The 20,563-nt window shown below is 38.8% G+C and overlaps 1 protein-coding gene across 1 annotated transcript in view; it reads right to left on the bottom strand.

The window, feature by feature from the left end:
- The window catches only part of ptprsa (protein tyrosine phosphatase receptor type Sa), a 317,356-nt gene that overhangs the window by 84,085 nt on the left and 212,708 nt on the right, over nt 1–20,563 (bottom strand). The window contains 6 exon segments of the mRNA XM_030131459.1: nt 6,581–6,901; nt 13,561–13,705; nt 13,800–13,936; nt 14,671–15,115; nt 15,117–15,253; nt 15,424–15,693. Coding sequence (XP_029987319.1) covers nt 6,581–6,901; nt 13,561–13,705; nt 13,800–13,936; nt 14,671–15,115; nt 15,117–15,253; nt 15,424–15,693 — 1,455 coding nt within the window.

The raw sequence follows: 20,563 nt of genomic DNA, 5'->3' as shown, positions 1-20,563 counted from the left end.
GAGAGTTGCCTACACTTAATCAGTTTATGGTAAATATGAAGGTACCGTCATTTATTCATGATGTTAATAACTAATGCATTTAATGGCTAAGCAGCAACCACAATAGTTGCAGTTCTTATGTGTAACTTAATCAGAAGCTGCAGATAAATATTGTTGCTTGTGTTGTTTACAATACCGTTTGTGCATTTGTGATAATTATGGTACGTGTTCATTTCAACTCCTACCAGAACTATTAAGTAAATGAATAGTAAAACTAAAGTAAAGGTAGGTCCTCTTTACCCCCCCCCCCCCCCCCGATTCTTTTCTTAATGTAACTGATCTTTAAGGCCAGTGTTAATATGGAACACATATGATTTATATAATTGGAAAATGTAAGTTAAAATGAAAATGAATCTTTGCACAAAACTTGACACTTAAATTGACTGCTGGGAAACAACCGAGTTAAGTCATCTTTAAATTATTGTTAAAAACCAACTCCATTACCCATCAGTCATTCACTCGGTCTCTCTGTCTAGTACTTCCTCTGCCTTTTACTCACTCTGTCTTGCTTTTGTTTTTGCCAGAACTGTTAACCCTTTATTGGGCAAGTGACTATTTTTGGTAACTTCCACATACATTATAAGACAGTGACATCAACAATTCCAGTGAGGACAGTGAGTCAACAATCTCAGGTCCGATGTGGTCTACAGGATCTGTAAGGTCCACCTCTGCATGAACAGTGAGTGGACCTGCTTTGTTAGTTACCATGAAGTAATGGTACTAATGTAAGGAATGATGTTCAAAGGGAGAATGTGGATATGGACAGGGGTCTGGATCAGCACTAACGTTCTAAAAGTAATGTTCTAATGTTCTAAAATCCAAGTTCCTTTCACTTTACATGTGTTTTTCTTGTATTTTTATATACAGGGTGGGGAAGCAAAATTTACAATGAACATTTAGTTGTTTTTTTCTCAGCAGGCACTACGTTAATTGTTTTGAAACCAAACATATATTGATGTCATAATCATACCTAACACTATTATCCATACCTTTTCAGAAACTTTTCCCATATGAGTAATCAGGAAAGCAAACGTCAAAGAGTGTGTGATTTGCTGAATGCACTCGTCACACCAAAGGAGATTTCAAAAATAGTTGGAGTGTCCATAAAGACTGTTTATAATGGAAAGAAGAGAATGACTATGAGCAAAACTATTACCAGAAAGTCTGGAAGATACTATTAAAGAAGAATGGGAGAAGTTGTCACCCCAATATTTGAGGAACACTTGCGCAAGTTTCAGGAAGCGTGTGAAGGCAGTTATTGAGAAAGAAGGAGGACACATAGAATAAAAACATTTTCTATGATGTAAATTTTCTTGTGGCAAATAAATTCTCATGACTTTCAATAAACTAATTGGTCATACACTGTCTTTCAATCCCTGCTTCAAAATATTGTAAATTTTGCTTCCCCACCCTGTATACTTCCTGGATTTTTTTGTGCCACGTATGGGCAAGGACCCAAATATTGTAACTTTACTGACCTTGATTTTCTACATGACAATAAAAATTTTGAAAAATTTCACAAAAGTAATAAAGTCTTGTTATGTCCTCCAATAACACACTACAGTTTAAATGTTGAATTTCAGAGTATTTCTATGAGTGACCTATAAAGGGTTAAAAAAGGATTATGGCAAGTCACCATGATATCAGTCACCATGCATTGACGACGTCTTGGAAGGATGGTCTGCACTTTTTCAGATGGAAGAGGTATGTTTTCACATGCAAACAACATTAATGACTCAGGCATTACTCATTCGCTCTCTAAATGTGGGTGTTACACAAGTATGGCACATCATCTAAAAACAGTTCAGTCTATGGAAACAGATGTGATGTGAAAACAGCATTCCAGTGTCCAACATAACCATGCAAATGTAGCAACATGCAAAAAAAAAAAAGCAAATTTAAATATAGTGTGACTTTATTATGTTAATTAGATAATAAAAGGTGATCTTCAGGCAGTTTCATCAACCTTTATATTATCTGGGTCATTAATTTTAACTTATTTGTGCATTCTCTGTTGCTTTTATTAATTAGATTAATGTTCATGTGAGTTTCCCTTGGAGATGAAGTTCTTCATGCGGCTGGACAAGCACTCTGCCAAACAGTTGGAGGTCATCAGGAGGAAGGGAGGAGTTGTGAAGGGGGAGACCAGCAGGATGTTGCAGGTTTTGGATGAGGTATGAATGAGCTGTCTATCATTGTAATCCATGGTTGACTAGGTCTTCTTTAAGCAGGCATTTTAAACCCAAACTGACTCAGGGATGCTACAAACCAATTGCACTTAATGTATTTAATGCATTTTAACTATATTTTAAACTGTATTTTAATTGTCTTGTACTGTAAAGCACTTTGTGACTCCCTGTCTGTGAAAAGTGCTCTAAAAATAAAATTTACTTACTTAAGCCTTTTTTTAATGCTTGTATTTTATTTCATATCAACTGTTCCTACTTTGACTGAGTCGTCCTCAAATGTCCGATAATCTACGTGGGTGAATCTGTCAAATACCAGGTAAGGATGTTTCCCATTGTTAGCACACATATACCCTTTATTTAAGGTGCAGGTGTGCTTTCTACTGTAGTTTTTTACTTGTTCTCCTCATGCTTTTATTTATTTATTTATGACAGGACAAGTAAGAAAATGAGGCTGTATTGGAGCAGGCACCTATGGCAATGTTTGGAACTGAGAAAGAGGATATTTCTCAAAACCACTCAAGCTTAACCAAAGACATCATGGCTGTCACTGAAGATCTCATATGCACTATCAACTTAGCCCTATAACGCCAAACGTATCATATTTGATACATGAGTTTTTTTCTTTCTTAAAAAACCTGATGTATACAATTAGATACATGCAATACACAGATAATCCACCAGGGGGGAGGAATTCGTTCACCAGAGGCCTTTCCAGTGACGCTACAAGATTGTCATTAATGAAGAAGGAGGTAGAACTTTCCCAGTTTTGAAAAGGAATTACCAATTTGTTAGACATGTTTGTGTCATATTATGCTTTTGTTTGTTCAAAAATGATAACATTTGAGCATTGAGACCCAATGTGTCAAATATGATACATAATTGAAACTCATACATAGAAATTGATATTTGAAAAAACAAAACAAAACATTTTTTTGGTTGTTCAGCAGGACCAATAAAGGCTCCAGTTTAAAAGAACTGCAATTTTCTGTTAAGTATTTAATGGTTCAGGCTTTACAGGGTTAAAATATCTGAAAATACTGTAATACACTTTTGTATTTGTGTAAAAGGAAGATGGAAGATGTGATGGAAGAAAAAAGATGAACTCAAAACCCAGAATTGGCAGAATGGTACAATTTCTACGAGAAGAGGCTGTTTAAATAGTTCCAAACAGCTGATGATGATCCTTTATGAGATACTTCTTCACTTTCATGTTGCTCAGATGTCACTCAAATGACTGAATTTTTTTGCACCACTATTTACAGAAATGTCTGCCAGAATTCTGACTATAAACTTTAATAACTGCATTTTCATCGCAGTGCTTGTATTTTTACACAAATGTTGCAGAACAGATTGAAGTAGACAATGTGCTGAATAACTGTAATGTTTATTTTGCTGTAAAGAATAAAAGCATTTGCATAGCATCTTTGCACAGATTTTGTAATGAAATAAATTACATTTTTCATGCCCAGGAAGAGGGTCTGTTCTTCCTCTGACATGTCAACAATTTTGGCATTTATATTTATTGGCATTAAGAGCATATTTGTTCTGTTAGTATGCCTGCATTTTCTAAAAGACAAAATATGCATTTGAAAGAAACGATTGAGTATTAGAAAAAAACTGTATTTGAATTAATATTTATATTAAATTTGATGCACATTTCAAATGATAACAAATTCGATTTTTTTTCATTTAAGATAATTTAACCAGTTTATTTCATTCTTCAAAAATTATTTGAACTGAGATATGATTGAAAATATTCTATGTACAAAATTAAGAGATAATTTTGATTGAAGAAACTGAACAGAACATTGATTTTGATTTAGGACAACTTAAAGTAATTGATTTCTGTCTCCTACAAAATACATTTTGTATGGGGTACAAAAATACAGGTTACAGTGAATTATTTTTACATTGAGTCATGTGATTTGATTCAGTTTTTTTTTTTTTTTTTTTACACACGGATACAAGGCTTGATTATTTTTTCGTTGTACTCTTAGCACTTTGCTGAATAAGTATACTAAATATACCTTGAACAGTTTACATGCATTCTGGGAAGTCAACAGAGTATAGTTCTATCAATATGTTGTCATTACGCACCGACTCGTTTTACATCAGTGTAGCAGATCATGTCTTCCATTGTCAAAGGAAACAGTAGGATGCAAATGTGTTAATATTCATTCATAATTGATTTCTCCCCATGATAACATTTTAGAGATGCGGCTTTATTTACTGAGATTATTTATATGTCGAAGTGGTGGAAAAGATGATTGGACTGGCAGGAAACGGTGACAGTAAGATTGTAAATGTAGGTGTCTGATAGTGTAGGGAAGCCTGAATGATAGTGTTCAGAACATCTGAAAATGGTAAACGTTCAAAAATAGAGAAATTAAGATACGAAATGAGAGATGGAATATGTTACTGAAGTGTTTACTGGACAAACATCTGCTATTTCTCAACCCCTGACCTGTTGTTCCTGCTGTACATACACAAACAGATATGACCTTAGCCCCTTTTTCAGCTGCATTTCCAGGAACTTTTATTATCAGGAATTGATCTACCTCAGTAAAGTAAAACAATTCCTGGTAATCTGTGTGGTTTGCATGTCCTCAAAAGTCCGGAACGCTGCAAGTGTGTTCCACCAATCAGCGTTCTTCAGCACATAATCTCGCCCCTCAAGAATTTCAGGGAAGCTGAAAAATCCAACCACCCTACCAGGAACTTTTTTCAGGCAAATTTTAGGGTTGAGGGAGAATTTAGTTTTCCAGGCAATTTTGGTGGAGATGTGCTGAGGTTTTTCAAAATCCCAGGAAAAAAAGTTTCTGGTATGAAGTCTTTTTTTGGAGGAAAAGGGGCTCTTTTGATAAGCAGTAGTGAAAAAAAAGGTTTTGGACACCCCATACATTTGTGACAGTATCATTAAAAATCACTCTTAAGTCACTGAATTCCGCCAAGTATTGTTCCATTCTCCAAACTCACATGTGGCTTTCTGCACGTGCTCTGTTCCAACAAGGTCAAAACTGGATGTTTCAACAAGATTATGGAATACATCCAGGACATGACATAATGAACAGTCAAGAATTTTGTTTTGTTATTTGTTCTTGTTAACAATAAAAAAAAAAATTTAAATTGCATTTGTTTGTCTGTCTGATGTAGCCACATTTTTTGACACACAAATATTTTTCTGCAAATATTTAATAATTTTTGAGATTTTAAGGGTGTCTGAAAACTTATTTCCACTGCTGTACATCACTCATAAATGCATGTAGCTCCTAGAGTAGTTACCGTATCTTCCGGACTATAAGCCACTACTTATTTCTCATGCTTTGATCCCTGCGGCTTATACAACGATGCGGCTCAAGTATAGATTTTTACGGGCTAACGGCCTCCAGGGGGCGCTTTAGCTGGAAGCGCAAAAACGAGACAGACAGGTGGAAGAGGTGATGCGAAGAATAGAAGTTTTAAGCTTAACTTTTAACAATCATTTTGCGTGTCATGCACAAACCCTCATCATGGAAAACCATGATGAAATGCATATGATGCAGCTTTTAAATTAAAAGCAATCGATGCGTCTATCTAAGAAGCAAAAAGAGCAGAAGTACGGAAGTGCCATTCAGAGCAACTACGAAAGAGAGACGTAGAAGGTGTGTGATGGAGGCCGTTCAACTCCAACACTGAAGAAGACAACTTCAGTGGTTTCAGTGTGCAGAAGGAAGATGAAGATAGCGATCAATGACTTTCTGGGTTTTTTAACCAGCCGTGTTACTGACGTTTTACTGCCGTGTTACAGGCACTGTTTGGAAAAAAGCAGTTAAGGTATGTACATAAATATTTAAATAATCTTTCTGTTTACCATCTTTCTGTGTAAATATCTCAGGTTACGTGGACACCTGCGGCTTATAGTCAGGTGCGGCCTATATATGTACAATATTTTTTTCTTTAAAATTTGGTGGGTGTGGCTTATATTCAAGTGCGGCTTATATTCAGGTGTGCTCTATAGTCTGGAAAATACGGTATGCAATGTTCTTAAATGTTCTTAGATGTTAAGGTAGAAAGCTGAATGTGATGGGCCTATATTTAATTTATTTAGTTATGTTTAATAGTAAAGTGAATTATCTTGTTAAAAATGCTGTAATGCTAAAAATATTACACAGCAGTATGTAGTCTTGGTTCTATTGGAGATAAACGCTGATATACATCTGTAACCATAACATGGTGTTCAGTGTATTTCAAAGACAAAAGCTAAAATTATTGTTTTTTATGGCTGAAGCTTGCATGCAGGAAGAATGTGCAAATACACATGACACACATTCCTACATTATTCTACCCCTTTTATAAAACAAAGCTTTAAGTACCGTCTTCATCAGTGCGGCAGATCAGAGGCTCGCTCTCGGGGCCAGACCCAATCACAGTATGAGCAGATACAGTGATGCTATACTGGGTCCACTTCTCCATTCGCTGAAGCAGCACCTGCTCTTCGGTGGCAGGTACCGTTGACTCCCCCAGTGGCTCTTCGTCATCACTGCCGCCTTCTGTTAAGCCCACCACCTGGTAGCGCACCTTATATCCCACCAGGACACCGTTCTGACTCTCCAAAGGCGGGGGGTGCCAACTTACCAGCAGGGTGGTGGAGCTGGTGCTGCTGCACTTAATGTCTTGAGGGGGGGCTGAGGGCTCTGGTGAGGTGGACAGGATAGGAAGGAAGGGGGGTTCGAGGACGAGGAGGATGGGAAAGGGGGAAGGGAGGGGTGAAAAACAAAAAAATAAAAAGATGGGAGAGATAAAGAAAATGATAAAAGGAAAATTTCAAACTCAAAAAACAATACGTATAATTCAACCAAAAATTGCAAAGCAAAGACGGAGGAAAAAAATAATAATAATAATAATTTTAAAAAAAAAAATCATCAAGCAAATGTCAACATAAAAGGCTTATAAGGACAATGGCACAAGCTTGTGTAATAATGAATCTAGATGGTTCCCTTCTGAGAAACCTGTGGACTCACTGACGTTCTTTTACAGAGTAGCGTCTAAAGAATTTGCATTTCTGTAGGTTTTCATATTCCTGCTACTGAAAGATCACTTCATTACAGCCAGTAAACAGCGTAAATATAATAAAAAGATTATATACAGGTATATTATGTTACTATTGAAATAAATGCCATCAGTCGTCAAATGTTTTACAGATGGAGGCAGATTTCTGAGCTGATTCCGTCTCAATCACGTCATTGCAGATAGCCGCTGTACTCCATACTGTTAACCTGAGATATGTAGGCTTCCATAATCCAGTGATCCATGATAACTAGTCTGAACCTGATACAGGACCAGATGGCCTGGGATTACCACATCCAATGTTCATTTATGGCTCATAGGCAAAGGCTGTTGTCCTGATCACTTTTTAACAAGGAGCTGAGTATAAGGGCTGGACGAACCATAACCCACATATGCAACTACACAAACTACTTAGCTAAGTGGCTTTCCAGTTTGCACGCGAAAAGAATGACTATATTGCAAAGACAGGATTGGAATATTAATTAGTTGCTAGATAGACTGAAAATGATCCGTCATTTACAACATGGTTCAATTTTTAATGGTAATTGCACATTTTTTCCACTGATAGTCTTTTGCTTTTAATTTTCTAGCTGTATAAAGACTTCCACAAACAGTGACTATGTTCCTCCAAAACATATTAAAACCTACACATCTGTGAACCTTCTAAATCAAACTCAATGCCTCTCGCTTCTAATCTTTGCCAAGCTCTTACACAGCTTGTGCTCGTCCAGAGTGTGCTGTGCAAGGAGCGATAAAATGTTTCATGTCTCATCCAGAGTTTGGTATTATAGGGATAAAAAGAAATGTATGAAAATATTTATATATCAAGGTCTGGCTTACTATATCGCCTACAATAGTTTTGTGCGAGAAGGCATTTCCTTCACATTGTGTAACAAGCCCAGTTCATTATTTACATTCTGTTAGTAAGGTAAAAGAAAAATAAATAAATAAATAAATATATACGGCAGAAATCAAAACAAAATGACATGCTCTCAGAAAAAACTAACAACATAATTAAATAAAAACCCAAAAACAACAGCATTCCACACACAGCAACTTAGGAAAAGATCTCAAAAGAAACCGGTTGAAACAAGCAGCATGTTCTCATTCCAAAACAAAATCTGAAAAAATAAATCATGACCTGAAGGAGGGTACTGGGAAATGAATTTCTCTGTAACCCAAATGACTCGAAGAAAGAACCACAACAACAGTTTAAGGTTCAAAATGACAACTCATGAGAAAACATGAAAAAAAAACGAATACTCTGCATAAACTGAAACAACAACATTTAACTTCTTTAAAAAAAAAAAAAAAAGAAAGAACGAAAAAAGCAACAGAATCACAAGCATCGTCTCCATCATACGTACTGGCTCCCACAACTATACCATTTTTAAGACTTTCTTACCACCAGCACCTGGACTACAGAGCAGGCTTTCCTCTATAGTCAGTGAGCCGTAACACTTTCCCTCCCATAGAGCATTGCCAGTTACTTTCAATATTTAGCTATGCCCATTTTGAATCGGTAAATAATGTCTTTAACTTAGACTCACTGAAACGTCACACTCATTTTGGGAGGGAGAGGGTTGGCTCTGTGCTGTAGCCAGGACTGTTTAATTCTCATGTATCTTTGGGCCGGAGGGTCCACACGACTGTGAGAGGGGACGCTATAAGTGGAAAACTCACTCCTAAAATATTCTGTTCTTCTCTGCTTGGCCATGGACACACCTTCCTTGCTGAACAATTTGCTGAAATAAATCCCATTTCATAGCGCTGTGCCTATGTATCGTGGCGAAACCTACTGCCATTTTGAGAGTTGGGAGAGAAGATGCATGACTAGAGGAGAAGCTTGTATTGCTATATTCATCAAAGTTTAATGATACTGCTCTGCTCTGACTGCAGTGTCACTTTTGGTGGACCAGCTTTAAAAAAAAAAAAAAAAAATCTAAAATAAACAAACAGGGCTTTTGACTACAAGAGAGACCTCCACGCAGTGAAGACTGAATGTTCCAGCACACAACAAATAGGACAGGACCTTAGCCACAGTTACCAAACCCTTCTCTGTGTCCAATGGGCTTATTTACTTACGGTCTTAGTGGATTTTGAGCCTTTCAGCTTCTTTCCTCTGCTCATATTGTATTTGCAAACTCTCCACGTCAAGAGTGATTGCTCAGTTCTCAATCTTTGTGGTGTGGAAAAGGGCTGTGAATCTGACAGGGGCCAGGCTATCACAGTGCACAGGCATCCTCATGCCCGATAACAGTTTAAGACTGACTGGGGCACGGATTTAATAAAGTGCATATCCTATGAAGGCCGGTGGTAGGATTATGGATACTAGAACTATACAACCATAAAAGAAGAGACTCAGCTAATGCTTCACTTGAGGTTCTTTTGAAGCTTCCCTGAAAGAGTTTTCTAAATGCTATTGACAAATAATTAGTCATGTCCCATTCATATGTTACTGTTTGACTTTCAAGTCTGTTGTGATATGACTGGGAGCTTTGGCTCTAAAGTCTGCAATGTCAAGTACCAGTGGCATACCTAATCATTATGACTACCTTCAGATTAAAAGTGTTTTTAGTGCGACATCTTCAGTGGATATGAATTACACACATTCATGCTAACAATTAGGCTACAGAGGCCATTACTCAGTGTCTGTTGTCAACTCCTAAAATGACACGGACTGTCAATGCTCTTGCTATCAGTCTATAAGCATGCCTGCATTTCAATTGTATTTTCATCTGCAGTTTCAAATGACAGGATGTTCGCATTTGTAGATCATTATGGAATTAATCCCCTGCGATGCCAAATGGCCGTGGTAGGGCTCACACAGATATTCCAATATATCTAAAAACCTCTCGCAATTACAGTAAGTGGGGGAGCTAAACTGCTTGTTTGGCTAAATACAGAGGATTTAGAATCTGCCACTTTAATTTGAGAGATAGCACTTGACTGGCTACTGGCAGGTTCTAGGTATAATCTAAATGTGTAACAAAGCCTGACAATCCAAGGGCCTGGCTCATAGCTCATCGCAAAGCATGAAATTAATTCTGACGCTATGAAATGGGATTCTTATCTGCCACTCTGGGGCCCTGCAGTCCCCTAACACCCACTCCCAGGGTCTATCTCAGGTCCTGTTACCACGCTTTGCGAGTGGATGTCGGTTAGTCAGCTAAAGGAATGTTGGGAGCACTCCCGACTCTCTGGTTGTGGACCCAGCCCGGCCACGTCTGAATGGTCTGAAAAAATTGTGTCTCAACCTGCTCTCACTGTGGCAGCATACCCAGCAGGCCTTGCTTCTGAATGAGGACCACTTGTCAGTTGTATCAGGAGGACTTTTTCCAGATTGCCACTAATAAGCACTGCAACAAGCCAATGAAAATGACTGAGATGCTCTTTAATTTAAACGTTACTTGGGATCATTAACCAATGGAACAAATAGGGACCTTGGTGGAGGAGACAATTATCTTTTGTAGTGACTTTCATGAGTTCTCGACAAAGTGGTCCCCATGACAATAGCCGCTGGTAATGCTGCTTGGACTGAGCACATACTTCAACAATCTGTGAACATTTTTGTACCACACATAATGGACAACAAAGCAAACAGGGAAATCATATTGTCTGTCTTTCCTTTTACATGATGAGAAAGGGTTTCAGTCTGCCATACAATGGAGTGGGTTTAAATCAGCAGTGAAATAGGTCTGTGGGGCTGTAAGCAGCGCACGGTCATAACTATGCCAAAAGTCAAGATTGCACATAAAGCAATGCTTAACTGTCTATGTAATATTGCACAGTGATGGCATTTGATGCAAGCTATATATGTCACAAGGCTATTCAGTGGCGGTGATACATGGATGTGATGCTATATCTGACCTGTATAAGCCACAGACATATCAGTTAATTATTTATCCATGTCACGCTCCTACCATTCCAATTCTACCATGCTCCCAGATAACTGGATTATATGTTGAGGTCCTCAACAGGTTTTTTCTTTTTTTTATGACAAGATATGGCAGACTGAATCCCCTGCGCTGAAAGCAATCACTTACCTCGAAGCATCCAAAAGATCAAGTTATTTATTGTGTTGTGGAAAATCTTTTTGCTTGTCTGTCTTAGTCTGTAATTTTTTGACCTCAGCAGTGAGAAAGCAATGCATACAATATGTCTCACACCTGCTTCAGAAAGGGACTCTTTATAAAAACATGAGAAAAAACATTACTTGAGAAAGACCAGGGATACAAGGACTATAGAGAAACTACAATGGACAGAAAAGACCAAAATGGTGCCCAAAGAACATCTAATAATCTTAAGAAAATAATCACTGTTATAGGGAAATTCTTTCAATTGATAACCTCATAACACTGACAAAAAAACCAATAATTTCAAGATAAACTACATGTACTGAAATTGGATGGAAAAGTCCCTTGTCTCAAGCAGAATCTTGAGAACAACCCCTATTTGATCAGTGGGAAAGTGCACGTCAGCGCTGTCTGTACTTGCTGCTCTGCCTATTGTGCTGTAGTTGCTTGTAGCTGTTGGAGACTCGGGTTCGTGTAAGGACCCAGCACGGAGAAGAAAATAGCAGCAAGCTACTATTTGAAGTGATGTCAAACCAATATTCTTTGGTATAACCCAGAAAGAAATAGAAATTAATAAATAAATAAAAAGACTCAAACTCAAAACTTTTTCAAAAGAGTCAACATAAAAGGAAGAGGACACAAAGTGAGCAAGGTGATGTCAAGCCATTCCAAGGAGAGCTTTTGTTCCATTGCACAGGGGAACAAGTGGCAAAAAGAGAAACAGAGTTGGAATAGGGTGATGTAAGAGGAAGAGTGGAGCGTATCCAATCCAATCAGCTTGCAGTTAACTGGTCAAGATCAAATGCAGAAACAGAGGTAGGAAATTCACAAACACACACCATACTGACAGGTGATGATGTGCACAGAGACTCAAGAGACGCCAAGACAGAAATGGGGCTTGATGAACATAAAGTTAATTTCATGCCTGGACGTATTAAAGATCAAAACTGTGCAGTGAACAGTTCTCAACAGCACCCCCACTGGGCAGGAGTGAGTGTTGCATGCAACTGGCGCTCTCCTCAGTGTCTCTGCACTGTCTGTGTAGCTTTGCTGCTCAGCAGTAACAAAAAGAACTGTGAAGTGGTTGTTCCAAAGCCCCCACAGACCAGATGTGGGGGGTACAGCCAACAAGTTGCACTAGTAGAAACAGAAAATGTGTTAAAGGGAGTCTACTCCTACCGCCAAGGCTCTCTGTTTTTGTATACGTCAACAGATTAGCAGCAACTAGCTCACATCCACTTATAATCCCATAATGCCAAATCCAGCCGCAATTTAATGTTTTTATGTATAAATATATAAACACTCTGTGCAATATTTCCGTACCATGTGTTTTTAACAATATCTGATACTTGACAGGTTCTTTCATCTACAGCTTGGATATTATATAGTCACTCATTTAAATTTTAGCCTGCTTGTCTAAATAACTCAGACAAAATCACAAATGTTGTACTGATATATTTGAATAAATCCAAAGGGTACACTCATAACAGGTTTGGGGGACTGTTAGTACCTTTTCCATAAAAGAATTGTCATGATTTTTCCACAATGTTAATTTCTTTTCATGGTTTTAAGAGAGCCTTGTCAGTCCTGGAGGAGAATGAACATTTTTTGTGTCTCTGTCACATGGAAGAAAGTGCACTTGCTGTTGACAAAAGAAAAGTAAAATTAAACAAAAGTAAAAGGGAGTAAAGAAATTGCCAAAATTGCCCTAGTAGAGGTGATTGTTGGGTAGACTCAAACAAATTTGTTAAGATAGAATAAAAGAAAAGGCAATTCTAATATTCTAAGCTTTTGCAGCCCTTTCAACCTCAGCTTCTCACAAAATGAACAGTTTATAGTGTCAGTAGCATTTTACGCAAAGTTTAATACCACAGTCACACATTGAGGTAAAAAATAAAGATTATTTCAGAGCAAAAACATTAAACCATATATTAATGACAACATTTCAAAACATATCAGTGGAGTAATTATGCAGCATGTCTCAATCAGCTTTGAACCCTGATTATGTCTGAGAAAAACACAGTCATAGTTCAAAGGTGATAATACACAGTATATCAGAGAATTAAGAATTTACAAGATCGAGACACAAGTAAAAGTCAACAGAGTGAAGTGTAAGTTTAACAGTTTAACCACCTCTCAGGAAAAAAAACAGTTTTGTTAGGCCATACACAAAGAGAATATCGGAGAAGACTGAAAAAAAGGCTACATACTGGCTTGCAAGGTCTTCTGTGAAATGTCATTGGTGAAAGCTCCGATGCCTTTGTTGGAGATGGCTGCCAAGGAGAAGTGGTAGTCTGTGTTTGGCCGTAGACCTTCCACAACATATGAAGATGTGGGTCCAAATGTTTTAACCATCTGTCATTCGAGGGAAAAATAAGTTACTCTCAAAGTCCATACGACCATAAAGACCTCAGTCGCACTTCAATCTAAAACAGACTGAAACTCATACCTGGGTCCCAAAACTGCCTTCCCTGTAGTGAAGTTTATAACTTATAATTCCTTCTTTTTCATAGGCAGGATCCCAGGTCAGTTCAATACTGGTGTCGGACACAGCACCGATCTGGAATTTGGATGGTTGACCAGGAACTACAGCATACAGCACAAGACAGGAGATGATATGAATGAAATTCTATCAGTTACCATATAATACCCACAAAAATATCAAAATAAGATGATTGTAAAAAGATTAAATGGCCAATGGTGAGATTAAATGAATGTGAAAGAAATACATTAGAGTGCAATACAATAGTATATGCCCCCACAATAAGTACAAATCTGTATAGTATACGTCTGTTTAAGTCTGAATTTCCCCTCCTTTTTGTGGGTTCACTCAAGTTGGATATATATAATCATAGCAGGGATTGAAAGGATTTATCTCGGTCTGAAGCTGAAATCGGTACCTTTTCAGATGCCGGTTCTCAGATTTGACTGGTCTTTTTCAGACTGTCATTATCAAACACACTTGTCATCGTTTACAAGAGGGTGCAGATGTGTGGGGGATTCTTACACAGCAGGAGAGAAAATCTTCCCTGTTTGGTACAGACTGTGGAAACTTTCCGAAAAGTGCTGCATATGCACAAAGAAAGCTGAAGATATTACTCAACGGCTATTGGTGTTTTTTTTTTTGCCTCCATAAGATGGAAGTTTGGAGAACAGATGCAACTTTCACCAGATTTAGTACAACTTATTTTAAACTTACAAACTCCACTGTATGTGAAATTTCTGCAGGTCTCGACTTTAGAGTATAAAACTTATGAAAGAAGATATAAAGTCAAGATTTCTGTATTGACTCAATGTTTCATATTCAGTTATATTCTTACCTCCTTGCAGCACCTTGACATGTATGGGCTCTGAGAAGGGTCCATCACCTACAGATGTAAATGCTAGGACTTTAATGGTGTAGGTCTCTTGAGGAACCAGGCTCTGGATAGTGGTGATGATGCTATCCTGGACATTATGGATCTGCCAGAGATGAATGGGCTGGGAGTCGTCCATGGTGTAATACACACGGTAGCCCTTGATTTGCCCATTGGGCTCCTCGGGCTCTTCCCAGCGCACCATCATGGTGTTTTGGGATATGATCTGAGCCTGGATATTTCGCGGTGGACTGGCAGGGGCTTGCTCACCAGTCCGAGTTTCTACTGGCTCACTGGGAGGACCCTGCCCGATTGTGTTACAGCAGAGACACGGATTTTCATACTCTGTGTTGGGGTAGAGGCCACCAATGCTGTAACGTGTGGTGGTGATATCATCCACCGTCTCATTACTTGCTGTCAGGAGATTTGGCTCGATACTGGATGATATAATAAGTTACGGGGTCTGGGTTGCCAGAGTCCCAGGTGATGGTTACGCTGGTGGCAGTGGTTTCGGTAACCACGGGGGTACCTGGGGGCTTGGGAAGAGCTGTTATGGTGACAAGACAGGAAAGAAAGAGGTAGGTAGTCATTTATCTGGGCGAAATAAAGTAAAACATAACAGTCAAAGTGAATGTCAGCAGTGCATGTTGTAAGTGCTGGTTTCTGTACTCTTTCGTATCAAAGCTACCCATCTTAACCAGCGTAGTCATCGCTTACATTTAACAGTGATCTGCGCCACTGCTTCTATGATTCCAAGGCTGCTCATGGCCACGCAGGTGTAGTTGGCTGACTCACGGACGCTGCTCAGTTCGAGAACGTTCCTGCCCACTGGCATCTCGTCCTCCGGTGTCAGGTCCTCTGAGTTTAACATCCATTTGACGTAAGGCATGGGTGACCCCACTGCCACGCATGTTATGTTCACACTGCCACCGGGCATAATTTCCTGACTCGTTGGTGGTATGGAGAAGCGAGGAGGCACCCGTCGGACTGGGAGAAGGCATGAGGAAGGGGAGAGGATGACAAAAGAGGGCAAGGGAGTCAAAAAAAGAGAAAGAGAGAGGTAACAAGAGAGACCGATGAAAATGGACCCTTCTCAAGAAAATATTTAACATAAAAGGTTCAACATGGTAAATGTGAACTGAAACACAAAATAAAAATAAGTAGACTTTTCAAAACATAAAAAATATACAAATAATGAGAAGGAACTAAACTAACAGAACTGCTTCAACAACAATATAGATTAACAATTAAGCAACGATTCATAGCAACAAGGTTCCATTGACCAATATTTGACCCATCACAGCACAATTAAAGACACAAAAATCTATTACGAGTTTCTCATCTTTGGAACTGAACTGCTAAGATATCAACTAAAGAATAACCTGATCATGAAGTATGGAGGTGTGAGGTAAAGGCCATGTGATAATGGTATCACATTAGGCCAACATGGCAACCTGGAACTTCCTGTCCTTTCAGGCACTCATGGCAAGCAGGAAGTAGGCCATTACAGGCTTCTCCCATAGCACAGGAAGTGTAGGGTTACTGGACTATAATCTCTACAAAGTCTCTAAACACATTCTCACATACGTTTGCACTTGACACCTGTCTCTACTACCTAGTTATCATAAAGATGAGAAACTTTAATCAGATTTTTGTGGTTTAGGGTAGATCCACTGGACAAAGCCTTATTAAGATCTGACACGGTTCCATTGATAGATGCAGCTATCAGTTTCACAGACAGCATGCATAATAGACCGAGGTAAATTAAGGAGTAAATGATAACAAAATCAGATATAAAAATTGAGATAAAATGCATAGAGGAATATAACTGAAGGGTCGCTAGCATGCCCAGACAAAAGACGATTGGAGAGGAAAGAAAGAAATACCAAGACTGAGGATAGAGCATCTGAGGTAAAGGAGAGAAAAGAAGGGAGCAGAGGAGCAAAAGAGTGACAGAGGAAGAAAAAGAAAGGGGAAGGTTTGGAGGAGGGTAAAGGGGGGGTAACCCGCTTCAATGCTGTGTAAACATTTTTTTTTTTTTTTCTCCAGCTAATGTGACAAAATGTGATGGTGGCACATTGTCACATCGCAGTCCCAGTTAACACAAAATAAGTAGAGGAACAAGGTGTGTGCCTACAAATAGATATAAAGAGAACTAGAGTAGTTGTTGCTTAAGAGATTACTATCACAGAGTGTTGGAGTCAAGAAACAGAGCTGGATTAATAAGAAGTAGAAATCCAGAGAACAAGAAAGAGAGACAGAGGGAAAGGGAAAGAGAGGAAGATGAGTAAGGGGAGAATGATAGCTATAAGAGGGAGACAGGGAGGACCTCAAACTTCATGGATAGGAGTTGGAATTTGAGTGGAAGGAGGTTGATAATGACCTTGAGACGCTGAGGAAGGACGTAAAAAGTAGTGTATACTTGAATGTGTGCATGTGCGTGTATAAATATATTAAATGTATATATTTTTTGTGTCAGTATAGGCATGAGTTGTGCGTGTGTACAGTATGCAAGAGTTAGAAAATGAAAGAGATATGAGTTAGCAAAAAACACTTTGTTCATGAGACGCATCCCAGCAAGCATTTGACAGAAAGTAACATGCAATTACTGGTCAGATGTAACACTAACGCAATAAAGGAATGACACATTATGTAGGGTTCGCATTTCCTAAAATGGGGAAACTTAAGTGTTTGATTTGTTTACAAAGTCAAATTGAGATGCAAAAATATAATGAGATATTTTTCTTGTATATGGGCTCTATCGGGTCAGAGAAAACCTACTCATTGAATTGTAGCGACATGTAAAAATGAGCATGAACATAGTTTTTAACATGAATATATTTAGGTCTTGTATTTATCATTGAGTCGCTCAGCCTTAAACAAACTTTACTACTCTATTCATGTACATCTGTTCCTTGTCAGGATGTTTGTTGGGATGCAAAAAAGGTCAGAGACAGAGAAGAAAAGCAGCGCAGATGTAGAAGGTAAAAAAAAAATGATGAACTTAATGGAAGAGCTGGCTTAGAGACAGACAGACAGACAGACAGACAAGACAGGGAAGACAGGGAGGATAGGGACGAGAGACAAGACACAAGGCAGAACAAAACAGACTCAAGCAGCAAGACAATAGACAAGAGGACAGACAGAGGTACACAGGCAGACAGACGGGGACGAATGAACACGCAGACATACTGTACAGTACGCAAAGGGGAATTGAAGGGTTCGGGGTATTTGGAGAAAGGGAAGTAGGAGGAAGGCATAAGTGGGGGAGAGAATAAGGAGATTGTGATTCTAAACCAAAAGGAAAAAAAAAATTAAAGACTATGGATTAAAGTGGGTTTGGAGGTCTCACACACTGGGGCTTAAAAGCAAGAACCGTCTACACCTCCCCTCCTCCCCACCTTAAACATTGCACCTGAATGCAAATGTAAAGTCCTCGGGTGGGCGGATGTGAGGTGTGTGTGTGTGTGGGGTGGGTGTGAACTGAAGGGGGTGGGTTCAAGAGGGAGACTGGGAGGGGCATCGAGGATAAGAAGCATTCCAAAATACACCGTGTCGATCCAAATGGGATTCATATGATCGTTGCATGGGACAGTCTGACTTTTTTCAACAAACTAAGGGCACAAATATCACCTACACACACTCTGGGAGGAGGAGGAGGGGGGGGGGGGGTCTACGACCAGGAAACTGACATGTACTGACCTGAGCACTAAGGTGTACAGACAGAAAGTTGACATGAAGTCCATAGGGGCTAAATAAAAGCTGGCTGGCGTTATTGACTCTTTTTTTTTGTTTGTTTTGGGTTCAAGCAGCCATGTCATAGTCAGTATTACATTACATTAGAGAAAAAAGGGAATTTAAGGGTAACTCTGATCTACTCTACATGTCATTAAAGTTATTCCAAATGGGCGAGACATCACCTGACCTTGAGGGCAAAAACAATTGAATTTTTTGAAAACAATTAAAGTTTTCTACCAAATTTCCATGAATTAATAATCTAATAAAAATATCCCCACGAGACAGCAAGGTTCTTAGAAAAAAATCCAGAGCATTAAAATCTAAACCTGTTCTACCCTGACTGTGAGGGGAATGAAATTAAATAAAAGAGCATACGACCTTTTGGTTGAGATATCATGCTCTTATCATCATGACAGAGTAATTGCATAGTCATGAAGTCAAAATGGAAGATTAATTGAAAAACATGTTGAATTAAAAAAGGGCAAAAAAAAAAAAGTCCATTACATGGGGACAGATAATGTATCTCTGGATTCTAATTTGTGGAAAAAATGCCTAACTAAACAACAAAGTGAAAGGGCAGCCCATTCCTCACATAGACATGCATGGGTGTGGCTATGGCATGAGTGACATATATAGGTGCGCCCACATCCACTTGGGCAGTCACCGGAAAACCAATACAATCCAAAAATGTCACCCAAACCCATCCAAGCATGCCATTCATTCCCAATATAGCATTGTTTCAGACACACACGTACAAAAAGAAATTAAATAAAAGAAATAAAACTGAACAAATCCACAAAAAGAACTAAGTCTGAACAGCATAAACAGTACCAGAGTGCAGCTGTGTTCAACAAAGAGGTATGCATCAATACTATTAGATGTTTTTTTTTTTTCTTTTTTAAGCTGGAATTTGATTTTGCATCAGTTTTGGCTCCAATTCAGTAGACTGGTGAACATTGAAATGGGCGAACAGGGTCTATTTTTTTTTTTTGTTTTTTTTTTTTTTGAGGGGGGAAAGTGGCCAATTAAGGTGTGTCTAATGTCTAATGTCTAATGGTGCTCTTCTCTCCCAGGGGCTCTGGTCAGCCAATGGACCGGGAGCTGTAGTGGCTGAGTGAATGAGGTTTCCCCACAGGAAGATGTCTGTTCACCTTTAGCTACCTATACTATTATAGCAACATGGGAACTAACACCAGCCAAATAATGACAACATTTACTGCAGCTGTGGTCTGTAAGACTATTTCAGCAGCCACTCAACCTTTATTTTAGACTTTATTTATCATATGACTGAGTAGTCAAACAATCACAATAGCTAAACCATCACACAAAACTGCTATGCTTACAGGTACTGTGGCAGTAGGGCACCCTCTCAATATACAGACTTTATTTTGAAAAACGAGGATATGGAAAACTGGGGCAATCTACCTGTCAACAGCATGCACTGTGTGTCTGACACATAAATAAATTTAGTCTTTGGTTACAACAGAAGATCAAGACCCCGAGGTTACTTGATACTGTAGTGCATAATCGTACATATTCAAAAAGAGAATGATAAAGCTTAAAGCCCAGTAGACAGGTTTGTGAACAACAATACATCTGTAGATTTATCACATGCATGACTCACTTGCTATCATTAGCTAGAAATGGACCTGTATAACATGACTAAATGTTCAAGTGGACTGTGCGACTCTGTCATACGAGTAGTCTGATAAGCTCTCAGAAGCTGTGTAAGTGTGTGTGTGTGTGAGAGATACCCTCAGCTATTCTACCTTCGACACGAAAGAAAGAAAAATAAAGAATCCCAATTGCATGGACAGGCTCCTCATTCACAGAGACCAGGAGCCCAGCCGGCCCATTTGGAATTGAGAGAAAAAATAAAACAAACACATACCTAGCATGTGGACTAATAACAACATATAATCTTGTTTCAAGCCCCAATGTGGAGAGAAAGACAAGAAGCCTTACAGTGGACGAGGTGGAAAGCAGTCGAGAGAGAACGCCAGAGTACTGCACTAACTCTAATAGTGGGCGGTGTTGTGGAGGGATTTGTGCCAAAAACAGAGGTCAGAAGGTGGACATTATCGGCCATTTTGGTGAGGCAGTTTTTGCTGCCCCAAAA

The sequence above is a fragment of the Sphaeramia orbicularis genome, chromosome 4, assembly GCF_902148855.1.
Source record: "Sphaeramia orbicularis chromosome 4, fSphaOr1.1, whole genome shotgun sequence".
NCBI lineage: Eukaryota > Metazoa > Chordata > Actinopteri > Kurtiformes > Apogonidae > Sphaeramia > Sphaeramia orbicularis.
The sequence above is the reverse complement of the archived record's forward strand: the minus strand, read 5'-3'. Positions and strand labels throughout refer to the sequence as shown.